Below are 19,237 nucleotides of genomic sequence, written 5' to 3'. Positions count from 1 at the left end.
TATTGACCCGTCGACATTGTCATGTCGGATGGATATACTCGACAAGACATGCATGCACTCATCAACACCTTTAGAGATTCTGAACATTCCGCTAAATGTTCCTATGATTCTACAGCAGTGTTGTTTTTTCAGTGATGATATGGAAGTTTCACAAGCGGCATGGTTTATTGCTTGCAGTATTGAATTTCATCGGAAAAGTTTTAAAAAATCTATCATATAAAAGCAAAGGCCTTACTTGGGCTCTCAAGGCCCAAACGAGATCGCCGGAAAAGGTGATTCGTTGTCTGCCCGTCCCTTAGGTTTGTTTCAGTCTGTCTCTGATACCAAATCATTTCGAAATTTTCCCACACTTTCTGGAACGAAGATCAAAGGGGGAAGAAAGATGGAGAATCTCCCGCCCAACAGAGGGATGTGGAATCAAGAGTACTCCCTTGGTCGCATTTCTCAAAGCTTCAGATCCGCTAAGCCGCTTCTTCACCGGAAAAGGCCACTTGAGAATGCATCTAATTTCTCCAATCCTTTCCCTCAAAGGTCGTCCAATTGCTTTCTTCTTTTCAATTCTTATTCGAATTCTTTGTTTACTCTTTAGCTTCTGTTTGAGCAATTTCCCATAAATTTCTGATGTCATCATCGTATAGTGAAGCGACCCCTTGCTCTTCCGCTTTTAAGTTTGTTTGTATTTAGCTCTCCCTAAAATTCGAGTTGCATAGATAATTTCGTTTCGTTGGATTTCCTGAAATAATGTGATAATTTTTGTCTACATGGTGGTGTTACAGAGTGAAGGAATCATCAATGGGTGCTGAATCCGTTTCTCACCATGGTAGCTTCAATCGAACTCCTCTTATGGAGTTATCATCCAATATCACACCATTCAAACGCCTTAAACCAGGGATCGAGTCATCTGATGATGGTTGTTCTCCCCCTTGTGGCACGAGCACCCCTACTTTTAGGCTTCATCTGGATGAGGAGGTTGTTAATGCATTTCAGACCGAGATTTCTGGGGACGTTGGAATTTCATCAGACCCATTTGTTACTCCCTTGAAACAGCCAGAAAGAGTTACATTAAGCTATGGTTGCTCTTCTTCTTCACTTCTCGATGATGACATCGATGATTCCATTTTGGAAGAGATTGACTTTATCTGCGAACAGTCAGCGGGAAAAACAGCATGTCAAACTCCAAGTACCAGTGTAATTCAGACTCCGTATAATGATAATAAGAGCAGTGACCTGAAGGCCAGCTTAGATTCTAGGGATGTTGAAAAGTTTGTGTCAGACTCTAATGTTAACTTGAAGCTCTATGAAGAGACTACCGCTGCTGCTGATCCTGCACTGATCAATTCCATGCCTGATGAGTGTTCAAAATATATGCGGTCGTTAAATGATAGACAGCGTGATGCAGCATGTAGTAATATCTCAACTCCTTTGATGGTTATTGCTGGTCCCGGAAGTGGAAAGGTTGGTTTCTAATAGACTTCTTTTTCCTATGAGCCAAGAATCTTTTGTGTTTTCATGTTATACAGTCAGTGCTGATTATTCTTTTTCCCATGTTAGACGTCCACCATGGTTGGCCGCGTCTTGGTGTTGCTCAGTGAGGTACTATCAATTATCGTCACTGAATGATTCTAAACATCTTCCGTCCTTGAGATCTTGTATATGAAATCAGATTTGAAGTTATCGTTACATTTTAAGATTTGTGTTCTTTCTAACTTGATAGGGTCTACATCCATCAAATATCCTTGCAATGACTTTCACTACAGCAGCAACATCTGAGATGAGAGAACGCATAGGAAAATCTGCTGGAAAGAAAGCAGCTAAAGACATAACAATCAGTACATTCCACTCATTTTCCTTGCAGCTTTGTCGGATGCATGCAGAAAAGTGAGAATATGAATTGTGATTTTCTTGGTATTTTGGTAGTTTAATCTCAAGTCTAAATGTAGGTAGGAGATATATGAAATGATTTTTCCTCATTACTGGAGAATGTAACTTTCTATGTTGTTGAGTTGAAGTTACAGTGCCAGAAATGGTCTGAAGTCAAGATTAGTTTATAAATTCTATTCATGTATCCTGATTTCACTAATTTTATTTGACATGTGTTCGTTTCAAGTTGTTGGTTGCATATCACTTGTTGATATCTTTAATGTTATAGATTCATGGGATTTATGTATCTTATACCATTCCTACTGTCACAGATTAGAACGTACATCTGAATTCTCAGTGTATGGGCGTGGGCAACAAAGAAGAGCGATAATAGAAGCAGTGCGTTTGTATGAGGAAGAAAAGAAGAATGGAAGCAAGGGTTCCGGTGCATGCGAGTCTGGAGAAGGTTTAAATGGTGCAGGAGCAGTATGTCCTGAATACGCCAAGGATCTATCGAAAAAGTGGCAGAAATTTGTGACTCAGGTTGTCAAAAAATGAAAAATTTATATAATATGTTTACAATATGGTCTATTGATAGTGCGTATATCCTGTTTTCACATCTAATCTAGTTGCTTTTAACTTTTCGCATTTTAGGGAAAAGCTTCTGGTAAAACTCCAGAGGAGTGCCGTAAGATGGGCAATGAGATAGGAGTAAGTCAGCTAAACGTTGTTTCACGCATCTCTATTATGAATTAGTTCATTTGATTTGATTCTGTACTGGTGCCGATACAGGCAAAAATTCTTGGAAACTACAACAATATCCTAAAAGCTTGTGATGCTCTGGACTATCATGATTTGATCAGTTGTTCGGTCACACTCCTCTCTGACTTCCCTGAAGGTAAAGCCACTTAGATAAATTTTATAGTTATGAGATTTATGACGCTCAAGATTTCTTTGTGTTCACATGTATTTGCTGCATTGGATTAAAGTATTCAAGGAATGCCAAGATACCTGGAAAGCCATCATAGTTGATGAATTCCAGGACACTAGCACAATGCAGTACAAGCTTCTACGGATGCTAGGGTCTCATAATCATATAACTATTGTTGGTGATGATGATCAGGTGCGTTGTTTAAACTGACTTATTTTCACTTGAATATTCGAAGGAAGTATGATGTATCTTTTATTGCAGTCCATCTTCGGTTTTAACGGGGCCGACAGTTCAGGATTTGATTCATTTCGCCGAGATTTCCCAAACTACAAAGAGGTTTGACTTTTCGTAGCTAACTCAAATATTAGACCACATATAATTTATTAGCTTAAGGAATCAAAGGCCTCGCCATTGAATTGTGAATGCATAACATTTTTCTTACTGCTTCTAATTCAGGTCAGGCTTATAAAAAACTATCGCTCCTCCCGCTATATTGTGGAAGCCGCTTCTTCTATCATAAAAAACAATACAAAGCGGTGCCAATCAAAAAGCATTTCGTCTGAAAACTCCCAGGGATCTAAGGCAAGTTGAACTCTTCTCTATAAGAAATTGCATAACTTAATCGCTACAGTAACATGCTTAACTTTTTTGTGTTTTATCCAGTATAGATTATTGTCAAGGAATGCCATAATGAGGAAGCACAGTGTGCATATGTCATTGACAAAATTATTGAAATCACTAATGATGGCTCCACACCTTGTTGTTCCCATGGAGATATTGCCATTCTTTATAGGAGGCAGGTCAGTCCTTTTCTTTTCCCTGATGACATGTTGTCAGAATGTTTTATACTCTATCATATTACTTGTTGGTAAACCACACATGTACTGATCTTCAGGTGTCAGGTAAAGTCTTCCAAAATGCATTCCGCCAAAGAAAAATACCATTTAACGTTCATGGTGTTGCTTTCTACAGGAAAAAGGTAGATCGTCTCATTAGTATCTCATTTGTTAACTGTTGCATGATCTCCATGTATATTGATTCTTGACATTGACGATTCTCTCATGCTTGTCTTAGCTTTATTTGTTTCAGACAATAAGCTCCATCTAATAGACATAAAAACTATAAACTTTTTCCACGCTAGGTTGTCCAAATTATTTTGGCCATGCTGAAAACAACATTTTTCGAATGTGATGATGCTTCTTATAGGCGTGTGTTCAAGGCATTACTTCCTTTTGAGAAAGAGGAAAAGAAAAGGGTTTGTACTTCATTTGCTCTCGTTTGATTTCATTTGCATGATTATCTACGATTTACTTCTTCTTTCTTAGCTTTAGCTATCAGGACATAAGCTTTTTGGATGCAATTTATTACCACTATCTGCAGGTTATAGAATATATTGAAAAAATCTCGACTAGTAGGAAATGCAGCTTTATTTCAGCGGCAAATGATATCTTCAGTGCCAAGATTTCTGGTACCTTCAAAAGGTATTGCTTGATGAAATTAATTAAGAAATCACTACATGATATTGCTTTAGTTTTAATTCTGAGTTGAGAATATTGTTGTTTCTAGGTTTACTAACCAGGAGATAAAATACAAGTTTCTCATAGGTGTCTGCTTTATTTTCATGATGCATACTAGAGTGGTACATATAGGTTGTTTTGCCATCCGTATCTAAGTGACGTTGTGTGTATATGTATATATATATATATATATATATATATATATATATTTATATTTATGTGCATCTAAAGATTCTAAGAATGCTGCACATTTTTATCCCCCAGTCTTTTTATTTTTTTCAGTTTCCTGCTAAGCTTCTTAGTTTTGTTTGAATTAACCACAGGAGCCAGCTTACTCAGGGACGCAAAGTTTTGCAAACTCTTGACATGGTAGCAAAGCTGGTTGATAGGGTAAGATGTTAGCTAAAGTGATCATGCTTATTTCAACTTAGTACTACAAATCCCTTACGTCTTACCTATTTTCAGGAACAATCACTTTCAGCTGTAATAACATGTGTGGCAAATATGATCCCGCAGGTAATTGGTTTTTCTGTCTTAAGTGATGACATGCTTATAGCCATTAACCTACACTGTCATCTCCAGAGTCATATATAGAAAAACATGCAGGCAATTTTACAAAGTTTCTGTTTGCTAGCAAGACATATATACAAAAGAAGATGGACCTTATACTTGACAATCCAGTCTCATTCTTGAAAGTTTTGTAGATATCGTGATTGTAGGCTTAAGTTATAGTTTCATTGAAAAAAAAGTTTCTGAACACGTGACTTTGCTTTAAAAATTTACTGTCTTTCCTTCCAAACACTTTGTGCAATATCATACCCATTTCTTTTTGTGATCACGCTTACCTTCTCATGTTGTTTCAACGTGTAGAAATACCTTCTTGAACAACGAGCCGTTGTGGATAATGATGGAGGAAAACTGCTTAATGAAGACAACGATCTTAGATCTGTATGTAGAGTTTGCTTTTCAAAAACTTTGGATAATCTCCTTTCTCCCGTATGTATGGTTTAAAAACATTTGGGGAATGATTTCCTGTTTTGCAGGTACTCCAGTACTTAATGGATGATGTATCTGAGTTTCTATCCACTCATTGCACTACAACTGGAGGGGAAGTGGATGCAGTCAAAGAAAACAAAGGCTGCAACCAACTCAATTCATTTATCAACTATATCTCCGAGCGCGAAACTGAAAATTTTCGTTCAAGAAAACATGACAATGAAAACTCTGTCACATTGACCACCATTCATCAGGTGTTTGTTATCCATCTGTGTTAGAATTAGCTGCTACAGGTAGTAATGGAAATATGGGCTAATATCTCTTGTATGTCTTTATGCAGTCTAAAGGTTTGGAATGGGACATAGTTTTCATAGTCAAGGTATATATCACCCTCTTTGGCTTTCTTTACCGAGTTGTTGGCAGCTATGGAATATTTTTTTATAAAATCAATGGAACGGAAAAGGTCCTGGGTCCAGTCTGAATCATTTTGCTAAACAGGCTAATGAAAACGAGATTCCCCTCTTACATGAGTCTAACGGCAATTCATCAGAGAGTGGAACATCACTTGAGGTATAGCTCTTCCTTCTCATGAAGTATTCATTAACTCTATATCCACTTCCCACCTATGGGGACTCTACAAATATATATTTAGCGACACATTGTTTGTTTAAATTGTAGGAGGAACGTCGCCTTCTGTATGTTGCTATGACTCGTGCTCGCAAGAAACTATTTTTTTTGTATGTAACAGTGGATTCAAACTGGCAGGTTAGTACTACATATGGTTTATGAATTTCTCCTCTCAAACTTTGTCTCTGACTCTGACTAATGATGTTGCATCTAGGTGCTCCAACCCTCACGATTTCTTAAAGAAATTCCGGACCATCTTCTTCAGGTTCAGGTCTCATTCTGTTTGTAACGTTATGCATGATAATGTGTTAGCTTTAACAAGAACTCTCAACAATGTTTCGCAGGGAGACTTTAGCGTAAATGACTGTAAAAGGGTTCAACAAAATCTTCCAAACAAGACTGAGCAGAGCGTCTCCAGTTCTGGAACAGAAGAAATAAAGCATGAGGAAAGTAAACTAACAGACAATGATGTGATGAACATTCCAGAAGGTGATGCCTCCGAGGAGTCAATAGCAGCATATGCACTCAATGGGAACAGCTTTCTTAAGAGGTTACATGTTTAAAACCAACAGAACAATTCTAATTTGGCACCCGTTGGTGTTGCTCATCATTCAAACGCTGTAGAACTTTTATCCTCAACAGGTTTGATGTGGAGGTTAGATCAGTTGTCTCTCACTTATTTCACAACTGGGCTAAGAAGCAAGCATTCCAGGAACCGAAGAGGCTGATAGACAAGGTGAGTATCTCATAATTTGCCAACAGTTCTCAATCAACTAATTTAAGCGCCAGTCAAATTTCTTAGCTCACCTTTCATGTCAATGTTTTCGTCCATGCAGGTGAGGTTTGTGATTGGTGAACGTTTGGCCATCAAGAAGAACAAACACAAGGTTGTATACCTCTCTAATTAAATGTGGTCCAATCTATAGAGATTATTATGAAGCTTAATGTTTAAAGCCTACTAAGCCATACAGAGTGTTGGAATATGCCTTGGTGACTAACTTGATGCTACACTATTTTGTTAGGATGTCTTACGAACACTCAAATCATCATTGTCTTCTGAGGAAGCCTTCCAATATGCAGAACATGTAAACATTATTATCTGAAAAACACTATCACACAGTAATGATTTGATAAAAATGAAATCTGAGATTGTGGTGCTCATATTCCTGTGTAATTTCGGAATTTCAGGTACTTAGATGGGAACAACTTCCTGCAGACACACGGGCTCATATAGTGCGCGAGAAACAGGTAACAAATACTTTTGTTTTCAGAGAGCTTGAAGTTATAAGTTAAGTCACTCCATAAACTTGGGGAAAAAAACTTCTGTTTCAGGAGCATTTCCAAAAACTGAGAATAGAAAACTCAATGGGCACTTCAGAAGCAACGAGTAAACAGGTAAAACTCACATATTGGTCAACCAAGATTTAGAAGATGATACATTTGTGTTTATGTTTTTTTTTCAAATGGCAGATCGCGTTTCTGCATAGTCTAGGATGCACAGTGACCCCAACATCACGTCTCCATGCGTCACGCTTGATTGAACAGTACAAATCACTCTGAGATTCTATATAGTCTCATACGTTCATATGTATTTAACAAAGGATCTCGAAATCCTAATCTTGAATATAGAAGAAAAGAGAATGGTACATTGTAAACGTATTTTGTAGAATGAAAATCCATGTGCATTCATGTCTACCCTTAAGCGTTAGCTTCTCAATTGCTCAAAACTCAAAATCAAAAGAAAACTCGAAACTGTTAAACTGTTAACTTCTCAAATTCCCATCAAGTACGCTCAAAACCAGGACTAATGAAATATTATGGTTCTGATTCGTATTCACTGTGTTACAACTTAGGTTTTTTTTGAAACACTAAAATTTATCACAACATTCAGGTAAACATATGATGCATCATCACCACTGGTTACATAACAAAGACAAGACATAAATGTGATCTACAGTTTATTGTATTATCATGAAACAGCTCACTTCTTTTTTTATGTGCTTGAGGGACGATTGACTTGGTTACTTAGCCATAGCATCGGATTGGATCCTTGCAACCTTTCTCAGGTGATTGCCTCAAACCCATGCGACCTCCTTTTGCCAGGTATTGCTGGTGTTCGTTTTCCGCTCTGTAGAATTTTGTAGCGGGAAGTATCTCTGTCACAATCTTCTTGTTCAAGATCTTCTGCTGGATCTCAAGAGATTCACGAGCTATCCGCTCTTGCTCGTCTGTGTAGAAGTATATGCCTGATCGATACTGCGTTCCCACATCATTCCCCTGCTCAATCAATACACAAACGTCAGCATGATGTGAAAAACCACAAGATAGATCCATCCTCAAATGTGTAATAAGCTGTATAGTAGCATGAAAGGACCAGGCTTAAGTAGAACCATATTGGAAACGGAAATGGCAATGTCACTCCCACATAATCCGTTAACTTCTATCCGCTCGGTGTCTTGCATTTGTCAGAGAGCAGAATCCTCAAACCAACAAGGCCTAAGAGTAAAAATTGGATCTAACTCCAAACCAAAGACATAACAACTTAGCCACAGAGAGATCGTCTACACATGTGATGAGACTACCAAATGTATATGAAGATTAAGTTAAGACACACAGAGTTCATCTACACATGTGATGCCTCGAAATTATCAAATAGCAATTCATCCCCAAATCCGATGCGATAAAGTCTAGATTTTTCTGGATAAAGCTTATCACCTGACGATTCAAGGTGGTTGGATCATGGCGCTTCCAGAAAACATCGAGCAAGGTCTCAAAGCTGCACTCTTTAGGATCGTACTGAACCCGAACAACCTCGTTATGTCCCGTTATGTCACTACATACATCCCTGTAAGTGGGATTGTGAACGACCCCATGACTATACCCAACCTCGGTTTTGGTCACACCAGGAACCCTCTGGTAAGCTAGCTCCAGACCCCAGAAGCAACCGGCGCCGAATTGGGCGAATAGCTGACCTGGAGAGGGAACATCGTCGTCAGGTCCTTGGGCGATTGCGGCGGAAGCCGGGTCGACTTGGGCTTGGGGACGAGAGCCGAAACCGAGCCTGTTGAAGAGGTTGTTCATCGGGGATTTGTAGACGGAGATGGGTCGTCGTGAGGTCTGGGGGAAAGGGGCTCTAGAGAAAGGGAGTGCAGCTTTAGAGAGGGAATGGAGAGGTTTAGCGAGAGCAGCGGCGGAGAGAATCGGAGGAGAGGCGACGAGGACCTGCATTATCGATGCAGTGACGTGGTGAAATTTGGAACTTTTAATAAGAGGCGGTGGATATATATTTTTTATATCTTAAAATTTCTTCATTTTCTGGAATGTTGCGGAAAAAATTTGAACCTTTGGACATAAACTCAAATTATACGAAATCCCCACAAATATTAGCGTTCATAAGAAATCCCAAAGTAATAATAAGTGAATGTTAATGGACGTGTAAAGTTTCTGACTTTGGCTTATCAATTTTTATTCTTTTCAACAACATGCATCAATAAAAGGATTTAAATGTAGATGGTTTGGTTTATAGTTTCAGATGTAGTAATTATTGCGTTTGTACATTGTTGTAAGACAGCTAAAAGCTTCTATGTATTGTTTTTGTGTTCTATACAACACTTTCTTTTTCTAAATTTTCAAACTTCTTTCTTCTTTTACCTTTTGGAGTTTTCATTTGAGGTCCCGTTTGCCAATACTGGTCGCCCGTTTCTCAGGAATTCAAAGAAGGCCCGAACCAATATTAAGTACTATCCAGCCCAGTAGTCCATTTAAGGTTTGCGTTCGGTTCATTGCCAACGCTACATTCTGAGGAAACTAGACAACAAAACAAACGTGTCCTCAAGTAGACCCCTCTCGTTTACACATGCAGCGGCTGCATGGTGACGCTATTAACAGGTGGCGTACAATTGCATGATGACGCCATTGACACGTGACTCTCCTCCACTCTCTTCATATATGTAAACAATTTCACACTCATTCCTATTCCGAAATATATACACATCCTTCTCTTCTTCATCAATCTCATTATAAGCATCTCCTTTTTCTTCTAGTCAACAAGAAAGCAAAATGGCTGATACAGCTAGAACAACCCATCACGATATCATCGGCCGTGACCAGTACCCGATGTTGGGCCGAGACCGAGACCAATATGGCCAGATGATGGGACGAGACCAGTACGGCCAGATGTCTGGACGAGGATCAGACTACTCTAAGTCTAGGCAGATTGCTAAAGCTGCTACTGCTGTCACAGCTGGTGGTTCCCTCCTTGTCCTCTCCAGCCTCACCCTTGTAGGAACAGTCATTGCTTTGACTGTTGCAACTCCTTTGCTCGTCATCTTCAGTCCAATCCTCGTCCCGGCTCTCATCACCGTCGCACTCCTCATCACCGGCTTTCTTTCCTCTGGTGGGTTTGGCATTGCAGCTATAACCGTCTTCTCTTGGATTTACAAGTAAGAACACATCCATGACCATATTCCATTCATTTGGACAATATGTGTGTTTAGCACATGCATGTGTGTCAGGCCAGTAGCTTTGGATCAATTGTCACATTAACAAATTGTAAATTATAGGGAAGTACTAGCCTCGAACTAGGAGGTAGCTTTGGATATTTTTTGTTTGATTAAATACAAAAGCTGACGTAGCTATATCGTGTTATGTGTTTCTGTATATCTTATATATAGCTGAATGCTTAGTATTATGATGCACATTTGATTTATGAAATAGGTACGCAACGGGAGAGCACCCACAGGGATCAGACAAGTTGGACAGTGCAAGGATGAAGCTGGGAAGCAAAGCTCAGGATCTGAAAGACAGAGCTCAGTACTACGGACAACAACACACAGGTGGGGAGCACGACCGTGACCGTACCCGTGGGACTCAGCACACTACTTAAAATTACCTCACTGCCATTCGGGGATGTGAGAAAGAGTTTATATGAGGAATAAAGTGTTTAGAATTTGATCAGAGGGAGGTAATAAAAACCGATGTCGACTAGCTATCTTTCTTTTTTCTATAAGTACTATAATGTTTTATGTATGTTTCTACTTTGTCAAATGGTACCATGTTTGTTTTTTTCTCTTATTGTAATTTGTGAACGTTACATTACATGTTGTACTTTCTTTGGTTTGTTTGTAAGTGCAGACGTCTATATTATGGTAAAGGTCTTGTTTTGTGAAATTAATGTTCTTTCTTTTTTCTATTCTGGTATTTTATAGAGGTCATCTTATCACTTCATGCATCAGTCATCATCAATTGTATGTGCAGTGCAGAGACTCCTTGTAATTCAAACTTCATAGATTGATAGGATTTGAATGATGTGTTCTTCATTCTATTATAGTTGAGCGATAATAAAAGGGATTTTCCACTCTTAGTCTTAAAATGCTTTCCAGCTAAAAGTTTACACACAAACTGATGCAGACAGTACTACATTGACATTAGCAAGTGATTACATGACAACCAAAACTTTAAAAACAGTAGGTTGCTCCAACTGGTCACCTGAATTGCCTCTGATTAATCAAGTTAAAGACTTTCTTCCCTTCAGAGTTCAGGGAATATAATACATTGGATTTGGAAGTTTGAAGGATCTTTCTGACATTGCAGAACCTAACAAATCACTCCACTGGTCACCTGAATTGCCTCTGATCCTGTACCCTTCTTTCACCATTTCATCCCTCTTCTCAGACTTGTATGTGGTCGCTGTTTTGTGGTCATCATCCGACGATCTGGTGCATTAAGCAGCAAAAAGAATATGTCGATCATCCAAATCCAAGATATGATTAGCATCAAGAACCGGATACAAAACTTATGAGCCACATTGTAGTGGAGGACACACATTCCCCCAATTTAAGTATGGTGTGTACCTGAGAATAAGCTTGTCCCAGTTATGGAAGCCGGCATTGCGCAAGTTTTCGACAGTGACAACCCTGTGGTTCTCTCTACGCCCTGTCAGCAGGATAACTTTGTAACCCATTTCTTTAACCATTTGGTAAAGTTTCAAGCTTGGTGCTATGGCAGGTGCTATTCCTCTCTCCACCCACTTATCGAACTTTGAATGATCAAAAACTTCCAACCTGCAAAATTCCCAAACAGAGGATACTACTAATTATGCAACTCAGTGAAAGAAAACAGATTCACATTTGACTGTTACTACAATATCTTGGGGTTGGTGCATCAACTTTGTTAAATAATCCTCCAGACAAACAAAGCAAAGAAAAAGACAGACAACAAAACACCTATCTCACATTTTAACTCCTCAAGATTTTGTAATATGAAAGATTGAGATAAATTTACCCACAACCGTGTTCCAAATAATAAGGAAGATTCGACAATAAGGTCTCATCAATATCGAAAATCCAAACATCTTTCCCGTCGCCGTTAGATTCGAAGGTGCTGGCGTAAACCTTAGCCTCTTCGGAGACTCTCTCGACATCAAAGACGTAACCTTTACCCATAAGGTAATCCTTCACGTAGTCGGCGCATTCAGCAGGAATCGTTTTCCAAGGCGCGAGATTGTTCGTCTCCGCCGCGAATCTCCAGCTCGTGCAATGTAGATTGACATCGTCGTCGATGGTCTTGAGCTGGGTCTTAAAGATCAATGGTCGTGGAATGAGGTACGAGCTAGAGTTTTCCTCGGAGAACGCGAGAGGAAGCAGAGAAAACACAAGGAGATTCACAAGAATCCGCATTGTTGTGTAATGCAACAAGATTGACGAATCGAATCAATTTTTTTTTAAGAAAATGAGGCTAGAGAACACAAAAGGTGAAGTTTTTGCAATTGGGTCTAAGGTTTCTAAAAATTCAGGCGAAAATCTGAAGAAGCAATGAGAGAAAAGGAGAAAATTCCATTCTCCAATGATGAAAAAAATGGAATTGAAGAAACCCTAGAAACAGTTAAACCTTTCCCCCTCAAGTCCTTTTTTTCAATGGAGAAATGAGGATGATCGGAGAAAGAGCTCTGTTTCTTTTTGGGTAATGGAGGAGGAGAGAGACCCCAAAAGCACCACAAAGAATGAAAAAAGGCAATGCTTTTGAGTCCTAATATTTGGAGGCAAATTAACGAATGGATACTAATATTCGTAAAATTGTAATAAACATTACGGATACCATTGTGAATCAAACAATATCATATTGCCATTACTCTTCATACAACCAAAGAAAGATGCAATTATATACACATTAGTATTTTTTTTATGCTTTAAACCGAACCAACAAAAACGTGAAGAAGGGAGGAGCATCTTGCCGTTTATATACCAAGAAAAGGCTACACATTTTGGCTTACTGTATAGTCTAGACTCTAGACAGACCTCCACTCCATGATAGCTGTGTAAAGAGTATAGTTGGGCAAAAGGTTCTTGCTACGCAATGGTGAATCCGTCATCGGCGACGTGTCGTGCTCTTCAAGCCACTCCTCTATCGCACGACGGTCGTATGTGTATCCATCAGCCGCAACGCACGGCTCGTTCATCACATCCTGCATTGTATAGACAAGCCTCTCAACATTTTCAGTTTTCACCACAACACACAGAAACATTGCAGTTATTTTGGATTGGCCATGTAAACAAGGTTTGTGTACATTTAGTTACCTTAAGTAATGGGCAGATGAAATGAGTGGGAGGCTGTGTAGACACACCGGAAAGTGAGTTCCTTGCCTTATCAGCTACTTTCTTTAGGCTCTCCAGCGCTGGAAGAATCTGATCTTTCAAATCAGGTCTATCTTTGCCCCTTAGCTCTGTACAACATAAAGCCAATGCTGTCAATTCGCGGGTTTCTTCAATCGGCCAGTTACCAGCTTTCTGATCTAACATCTTGAGAAACTCTTCGTTACTATCCATTGCACTCTCTACGTAATGTGCCAATGCGATAGCCGGTTTTGCTGTTAGAAGCTGAAGAACGATCATTCCAAAGGAATAGACATCTGATTTTGATGATATCATTCCCGTTCGTTGATATTCTGGATCAATATAGCATAATGTTCCTACTGGGCTTGTTTGTTTGTATATAGTAAATTTCGTTGATAAAGGATCGACTTGAACCATCGTTGAGAGTCCAACGTCTCCAACTTTGCTGACGAAGTTATGATCAAGCAAGATGTTTGCGGGTTTTAGATCACGGTGAATGATCGGTTTAGGCTTTGATTTGTGGAGGAAGACAAGAGCTGCTGCGACTTCCCAAGCTATCCTAAACCGCTCAAACCACGGGAGTGGCGGACTATTGTTGACCTGGAACAGTCTGTCCTCCAAGCTACCGTTTTCCATGTACTCATAAACCAAAGCACCTTTCTCCGGGCATGCTCCTAGAAGCATAACCAAGTGTGGGTGCCGAATCTTGCTCAATATTTCAAGCTGCACAATAAGGAGATATATGTAGCTGCTTAGAACAGAGATGACTTTCCACAACAATTTAAACTAAAATTGAAAAAAACTTCCATATAGGGATGGCCACATAAACAGAAAACCAAAATGCCTTAAAACGACTGTCCAAGCCTACTTCCATACCTCTTGCTGGAATTGTCTGGACAAACTACTTTCAGCAGAATGTAAAACTTTGACAGCTGCGGTTGTATGATGCAGATTACATTTGTAAACAGCTCCGTAGGCTCCCATTCCGATCTTCAGCTCTTCTGAGAACGATGAAGTGGCAGCCATAATTTCTTCCCAAGTGAAGTGCTGATATTGCAGCTGAGGAGACCCAAGAGTTCCCTCAAGCTTCTCTTTCTCTTTAGTATCACGTGTGCATTTCCTCTCGGCTTCTCTTCTCAGCGCAATTTCCCTCTCTGCTCTTTCTCTCATGTTCTCTGCATCTCTCCTCGCCTTCTCAAAATTTTGCTTTTCTTTTTCCGCTAACTCTCGAGATTCGTACTCCTTTAACTTGAGCTCTTCCAACTTTATGGCTTCTTCTAACCGACGTTGGTTAAGCTCACCAAGCTGAAGCATTTTCAAAAAGCATTGAACACAAACTAATAAGTTTAAGCAAATGCAAAGAGCAAATGCAAAGATGTATGAGATTATCCGGCCTTCACCTTTCGAGAAGCATCAAAGGTTTCTGTTTGAGCCACAGCATACATTTCTTGAACATGTCTAAGCTCAGCTCTCAACTTCTCAATCTCAAAGTTTAGGTTTACCTGAACAAATAACCTTATATAATTCCTATTCAGAAGATAATGTAGAAATAATCGGTATAAAAAAAAAATCTCCATTTTTGTACCTGGTTGTCTGTATAAGATTGTTCACTTAGAGGATCAGACATGTTTGAAGCTTGTTGAGAAGCCCGGGAGTTAGTAGTATCGATCACCATGCCAGTCCAACTAAACCTACTACCAACATTCCCATATTCACGGTTGCTAGAAGAAGAACTCATAGCTTCTTTTCTCTCCTCATAATCTCGAAGCCGCGGAGTCCAACGTGATGTAGTATCCGTGCTGCTTCTATTAATACTCGAAACATCTTTAGCTTCCTCTGCATCCAAAGACATGCACCTGGTTTCATCCGAGCCAACTGAACTCGTTTCCATCGGAACTGATGCTTGTCTTGCAATTGCAGGTAATTGTAACAATCGCCTAACTGGAAGGGACAGAACACGAGATTGAGAGTCACGCCCACTTGACATCACATCTGTTGAATCTAGAAAGAAATGGGGTAGCAAAATTAGACCTACACACCATTTCTGGTTGAATATTCACAAGAACACATTGTTGAGTCATAAACCTGAGGTGGGACCAGAAGAACCGCTTGAGGAATCAGTTCTTTCGCTACCATCGTCTCTTATAGTTGCATTGCCGTCAGAGTCTGATGGTCGGACGCATGACAGTTTTCCTTTTGAAACAACATAGACTGTACAAAAATTTGGCATCAAAGCTGATATCGCTGAGCACATATCAGCTTTCCTGGAATTTTCAAAACAGATTCATTGGTACAAGAAACCAAAAGAACAAAAGGTATAAAGCTAGCAGCACGGTGGTCATATACCTTGAGAAAAAACTACGCGATGAGCCTCCAATGACAAGTCTCTCTGTTGAATTCCGAGTAACTTCTTCAGCTATCGCAGCTGCTGTATTATCTGATTCGATCACAAGAACTTCTACTGCAACCTTTCATTAAGGTAATTCAATGAGTTCATGAAACTTTGAGGTTTTGGTTGTAGTCAAATATAGGAAAAGCATAAGATATCTAGTAAGCGACAGTACCTTTCTCCGCATGAACATTTTTGTGAAAGGTTTAATCATTTCTTCAGATTGCCACAATATTTCCTGTCTATACGCAGTTACAACATCATCTCGTACCTCGGAAATAGGGATTGCATTTCCCACTTGAGAAGGAACAAGAAATGGACATCAGGCTTTTGTCAGTTCAAATAAAGTCTCAATTTGTTTTTGACACAATATACCATATAGAAATAAGCAAACACACAAGAAGTCCTGAGTGCAAGAAAGAAACAGAAATAGAAGTCATAGTTGGAGATTTACTTGGTGTAGGTACAGAAGTAATCATTGGATGGATGTGAAGTAGCTTGAAGCCAACATTTCCTTCAGGAGCAAATTTTTCGAGCGCCCATGTAACTACATTTTTGCTTTTACTGCTTCCACTAAGAGCCACAATGACGGTATACAATGAAGGAGGAGGAAGCGCTAGTTTGTCTGGTGATCTACTCATTGTCTATCTTTTTTTTCCTACTTGTTACTTTTACCCTGCACACTACAACCATTTCAGACATTGCAAAGCAATGTCCTAAAAAGAGCGTTTTGTTCTCAAAGTAGAGATAACACAAAGAAAGGGAAAACCAAAGGCCATATAAAACTCTCCAGCCAACGAGAATTAACAGACAGTAACTATACTCAAACTCACGTAGCTGAATATTGATACCAATGATCAATTAAACCAAACAGCAATGGCGAATGATAACAAAAGTATTGACAAATGACAAGAGCTTGAATTCAATAGAGGTATGCCAATCATGCGATACATCTAAAGGCGTTAATAGTCAAATGTCTCAAGAGTATAATAATGTGGACAAGTTAGTGCGTAAGCATCATTAAGCACACCCAACGACCATAGAAGCCAAACAGCTAGTCTCTTCCAAGTTAATTTTTTTTTTTACTTCCCAAGAAAAAATGTCAACTTTTAGCACAATGCAATTGCAGAGGAATCCACAAGACTACGAAACATTTAGCAATGTCAATCAACGAGAAATAGCCCTACAGCAGAGCTAAAGGGTAATACAAGAATCCCAGAAATTGAAACTACCTCGGTAAATAAAGGATGAGACTTTAGTCAAACCCAAGACGTAAATTACGAGAAGATTGAAAAATTTTGCCCCTTAGTTCGGCATTGGGCATCTGGAACTTGGTGGAGAAGTGGTGGAAGCTTCCATTTTCACAAAGGTAATCAATGACAGAAACAAATAAAAAGAAAAAGAGCCAACCGAGGAAGAAGACGCACGTTTGCTATGTGCTGCTAATCTCGGATACAATCTTTGGCTAGCTTCTTATAACCATAGAATCTTACAAAATATATCAATACAAGTAATAAGAAAATGAGACAACTTGGTCCATGTTATTATGTTAATCGTCAAAGGATCAGTCTTGGTATATACTCTTTTTGTTCTCGTGAGAATTTTCTTCATTATCAAGAGTGACAGAGAGAGAGTGTGTTAAAAGAACTAAAAAGAACGAACTTCTTAATCATAGTTTAGGCCCTTCGCAATTATTATAATCATGTTTATCTCTTATTTCCTTAATTATTTGGTATTAATTGCATTCCTCAACGCTATTATTAAAAATCTAAAACTTAATTAATTCGTTTGTTTCCCCTTAGTTGCACGCATGACCTATCCCTTCCTCACGTCTTTTTGTCTCCCCTTCTATGCAAAAGAAATCAGTAGCATTTGTAAATAAATAAATAAAAAAAAAAAAAAAAAAAACTCTAGTGTCAATTCCTTTTTTTTTTTTTTACTTTAGGTAAGCAAATAAGAAACTGTGTAGGTTTGGTCTCTCACTTACAAACCAGTCACCACTCAGCTAGTCACCTGGCTGTGGACCTGAGGTGCGGACTCATACCGGTATCAACTAACATCAGATATACTAGTAGTAATTATCAAAAGATACAACTTCATTAACTGTGCGCTGACCATGCATGTCGTTTGTTTTGTTGCTTTGTTTATGGTAGAGTTCAAACTAAACCATTGGTTAGCATTTGGACAGTGCTTTAACCGGTTCCATTAAAACGCCGGTTAGCGAGTTTTGACCTAGTTGTTGATTTTGCGGTGTTTGTAGCCTGATCAGTCCAACTAACTGGTCTAATACAAGATTGCAAGCAGCAAAATCCGCACAACACGCGACCAGCCAAATTGGACCTGATTTTATTCATATCTAATCAATTTTGGCAAAATCCTGGACTTAAGCCAAAATGGAAGCAAAGAAAAAAACATTGGTTACTTCTTACTTGAAGAAAAACGAATATCAATGTCATTGTTGGTATGATCTCATTGATAATGAGAGGTGGGAAAACTCGAATCTAAACTCGTCTTGTGTCTCCACGCCAAAATCTTCATTGCATCTCGTGAATCCTATAACACGATTAGGACATATGGAAATAACTTTGGACACATTATTATTTATTTCAATGATTAGATATCTTAGGGGAAAAAATTTCAAAAAATCGAGTCTGATTTATTTTATGCTGGGTAGTCCTTTTACCGTACGAAATGTATATCTGACTTTCAAATTGGTTTTGGAGTTTTCATGCTATTGAGTCTAATTTTCGTATTACTTATTTGTGTATTTTTGCATGTGAGCGAGCAACCATTGTTCACGTCATTATCAAATGCTTATGTTTCTTTACAATTTATTTTCCTCTTTTTTTTTTTTTTTTTTACGGAGAACCGCTTAATATAATTTGCTTTGTAAAATGAAAAACATATAAATTGCGAGTTAAACTTAAATTTTGGCAACACACAGAAACGCCTATATACTGCACGTTGACATTTATACGAACAGAAGAAAATTATATAATCCAATTGAAAACGCAACCAAAACTCAAATTGAAAAAAGACTCATCATGTTTTGGTTTATCTACTAAACCAATACATGGTTTACGAAAGAAACGAAGAAAACTATTACGTGCTGGTTTTGGTTTAAGGCTTCTAACCAAAAATGAACATGTACACAGTACAAACACATCCAAATTCAATATGAAATTCTATAACTTAATGATATGATTTGTTTTGCCCCCAAAAAAAAATGATATGATTTGTTATTTTGTATAATATTTCTTAGGAAACTCACGTATACTGATAGTTACTTACAATATATCATATAAAT

At 38.6% G+C, this 19,237-nt stretch overlaps 5 protein-coding genes across 7 annotated transcripts; 2 read left to right on the top strand and 3 right to left on the bottom strand.

Annotated features, from left to right (window-relative positions):
• Positions 1 to 111: 111 nt before the first annotated feature.
• On the top strand, positions 112 to 7,628 carry LOC17878838 (ATP-dependent DNA helicase SRS2-like protein At4g25120). 2 transcript variants are annotated; one of them, XM_006282964.2, is made up of 29 exons: positions 112 to 531; positions 777 to 1,455; positions 1,552 to 1,593; positions 1,715 to 1,878; positions 2,193 to 2,403; positions 2,515 to 2,571; positions 2,653 to 2,758; positions 2,850 to 2,983; positions 3,053 to 3,127; positions 3,248 to 3,373; positions 3,460 to 3,591; positions 3,687 to 3,770; positions 3,933 to 4,046; positions 4,172 to 4,272; positions 4,632 to 4,698; positions 4,774 to 4,824; positions 5,179 to 5,256; positions 5,352 to 5,558; positions 5,645 to 5,683; positions 5,803 to 5,874; positions 5,983 to 6,069; positions 6,146 to 6,202; positions 6,276 to 6,481; positions 6,574 to 6,667; positions 6,768 to 6,818; positions 6,954 to 7,016; positions 7,120 to 7,179; positions 7,264 to 7,326; positions 7,402 to 7,628. In XM_006282964.2, exons 1-29 carry the CDS (start codon positions 383 to 385, stop codon positions 7,489 to 7,491), a joined length of 3,459 nt encoding a protein of 1,152 aa, XP_006283026.1. In that variant the 5' UTR covers positions 112 to 382; the 3' UTR covers positions 7,492 to 7,628. The 2 variants fall into 2 exon arrangements, with proteins under 2 accessions (XP_006283026.1, XP_023635685.1); XM_023779917.1 differs by having other exon boundaries at positions 117 to 531; positions 6,146 to 6,196.
• A 90-nt stretch (positions 7,629 to 7,718) lies between these two features.
• Positions 7,719 to 9,204, bottom strand: LOC17879276 (peptide methionine sulfoxide reductase A4, chloroplastic). Its single transcript, XM_006284332.2, has 2 exons — positions 8,647 to 9,204; positions 7,719 to 8,208 (listed from the first exon to the last, which is right to left on the bottom strand). Exons 1-2 carry the CDS (start codon positions 9,157 to 9,159, stop codon positions 7,957 to 7,959), a joined length of 765 nt encoding a protein of 254 aa, XP_006284394.1. The 5' UTR covers positions 9,160 to 9,204; the 3' UTR covers positions 7,719 to 7,956.
• A 720-nt stretch (positions 9,205 to 9,924) lies between these two features.
• LOC17878055 (oleosin 18.5 kDa) lies at positions 9,925 to 11,104 on the top strand. Its single transcript, XM_006285751.2, has 2 exons — positions 9,925 to 10,373; positions 10,648 to 11,104. The coding sequence occupies exons 1-2, from the start codon at positions 9,991 to 9,993 to the stop codon at positions 10,814 to 10,816; spliced, it is 552 nt and encodes a 183-aa protein (XP_006285813.1). The 5' UTR covers positions 9,925 to 9,990; the 3' UTR covers positions 10,817 to 11,104.
• On the bottom strand, positions 11,000 to 12,901 carry LOC17880979 (acid phosphatase 1). Its single transcript, XM_006284299.2, has 3 exons — positions 12,214 to 12,901; positions 11,784 to 11,993; positions 11,000 to 11,645 (listed from the first exon to the last, which is right to left on the bottom strand). Exons 1-3 carry the CDS (start codon positions 12,606 to 12,608, stop codon positions 11,468 to 11,470), a joined length of 783 nt encoding a protein of 260 aa, XP_006284361.1. The 5' UTR covers positions 12,609 to 12,901; the 3' UTR covers positions 11,000 to 11,467.
• A 184-nt stretch (positions 12,902 to 13,085) lies between these two features.
• LOC17878179 (U-box domain-containing protein 35) lies at positions 13,086 to 17,339 on the bottom strand. 2 transcript variants are annotated; one of them, XM_023778700.1, is made up of 10 exons: positions 17,163 to 17,339; positions 16,385 to 16,606; positions 16,106 to 16,227; positions 15,888 to 16,009; positions 15,627 to 15,805; positions 15,127 to 15,542; positions 14,942 to 15,043; positions 14,418 to 14,846; positions 13,506 to 14,264; positions 13,086 to 13,393 (listed from the first exon to the last, which is right to left on the bottom strand). In XM_023778700.1, exons 2-10 carry the CDS (start codon positions 16,569 to 16,571, stop codon positions 13,217 to 13,219), a joined length of 2,493 nt encoding a protein of 830 aa, XP_023634468.1. In that variant the 5' UTR covers positions 16,572 to 16,606; positions 17,163 to 17,339; the 3' UTR covers positions 13,086 to 13,216. The 2 variants fall into 2 exon arrangements, with proteins under 2 accessions (XP_023634468.1, XP_006283114.1); XM_006283052.2 differs by lacking the exon at positions 17,163 to 17,339 and having other exon boundaries at positions 16,385 to 16,860.
• Positions 17,340 to 19,237: the final 1,898 nt, after the last annotated feature.

This window comes from Capsella rubella, unplaced genomic scaffold (genome assembly GCF_000375325.1).
Source record: "Capsella rubella cultivar Monte Gargano unplaced genomic scaffold, Caprub1_0 scaffold_7, whole genome shotgun sequence".
In the NCBI taxonomy this organism is placed as follows: domain Eukaryota; kingdom Viridiplantae; phylum Streptophyta; class Magnoliopsida; order Brassicales; family Brassicaceae; genus Capsella; species Capsella rubella.
This window is presented reverse-complemented; position numbering and strand designations above follow the sequence as displayed.

Bases quoted from the DNA above. Each gene is read 5' to 3' on its own strand.
- LOC17878838 (XM_006282964.2), top strand. From the start codon at position 383: ATGGAGAATCTCCCGCCCAACAGAGGGATGTGGAATCAAGAGTACTCC. The intron at 2,404-2,514 runs GTTGTCAAAAAA...TTCGCATTTTAG, and splicing joins GGCAGAAATTTGTGACTCAG to GGAAAAGCTTCTGGTAAAAC. The intron at 2,572-2,652 runs GTAAGTCAGCTA...GTGCCGATACAG, and splicing joins AGATGGGCAATGAGATAGGA to GCAAAAATTCTTGGAAACTA.
- LOC17879276 (XM_006284332.2), bottom strand. From the start codon at position 9,159: ATGCAGGTCCTCGTCGCCTCTCCTCCGATTCTCTCCGCCGCTGCTCTC. The intron at 8,209-8,646 runs GTGATAAGCTTT...TTGATTGAGCAG, and splicing joins CAACCACCTTGAATCGTCAG to GGGAATGATGTGGGAACGCA.
- LOC17878055 (XM_006285751.2), top strand. From the start codon at position 9,991: ATGGCTGATACAGCTAGAACAACCCATCACGATATCATCGGCCGTGAC. The intron at 10,374-10,647 runs GTAAGAACACAT...TTTATGAAATAG, and splicing joins GTCTTCTCTTGGATTTACAA to GTACGCAACGGGAGAGCACC.
- LOC17880979 (XM_006284299.2), bottom strand. From the start codon at position 12,608: ATGCGGATTCTTGTGAATCTCCTTGTGTTTTCTCTGCTTCCTCTCGCG. The intron at 11,994-12,213 runs GTAAATTTATCT...GGAATTTTGCAG, and splicing joins TATTTGGAACACGGTTGTGG to GTTGGAAGTTTTTGATCATT. The intron at 11,646-11,783 runs GTACACACCATA...TTAATGCACCAG, and splicing joins TGGGACAAGCTTATTCTCAG to ATCGTCGGATGATGACCACA.
- LOC17878179 (XM_023778700.1), bottom strand. From the start codon at position 16,571: ATGAGTAGATCACCAGACAAACTAGCGCTTCCTCCTCCTTCATTGTAT. The intron at 16,228-16,384 runs GTAAATCTCCAA...TTCCTTCTCAAG, and splicing joins TACTTCTGTACCTACACCAA to TGGGAAATGCAATCCCTATT. The intron at 16,010-16,105 runs GTACTGTCGCTT...CCTTAATGAAAG, and splicing joins AAATGTTCATGCGGAGAAAG to GTTGCAGTAGAAGTTCTTGT.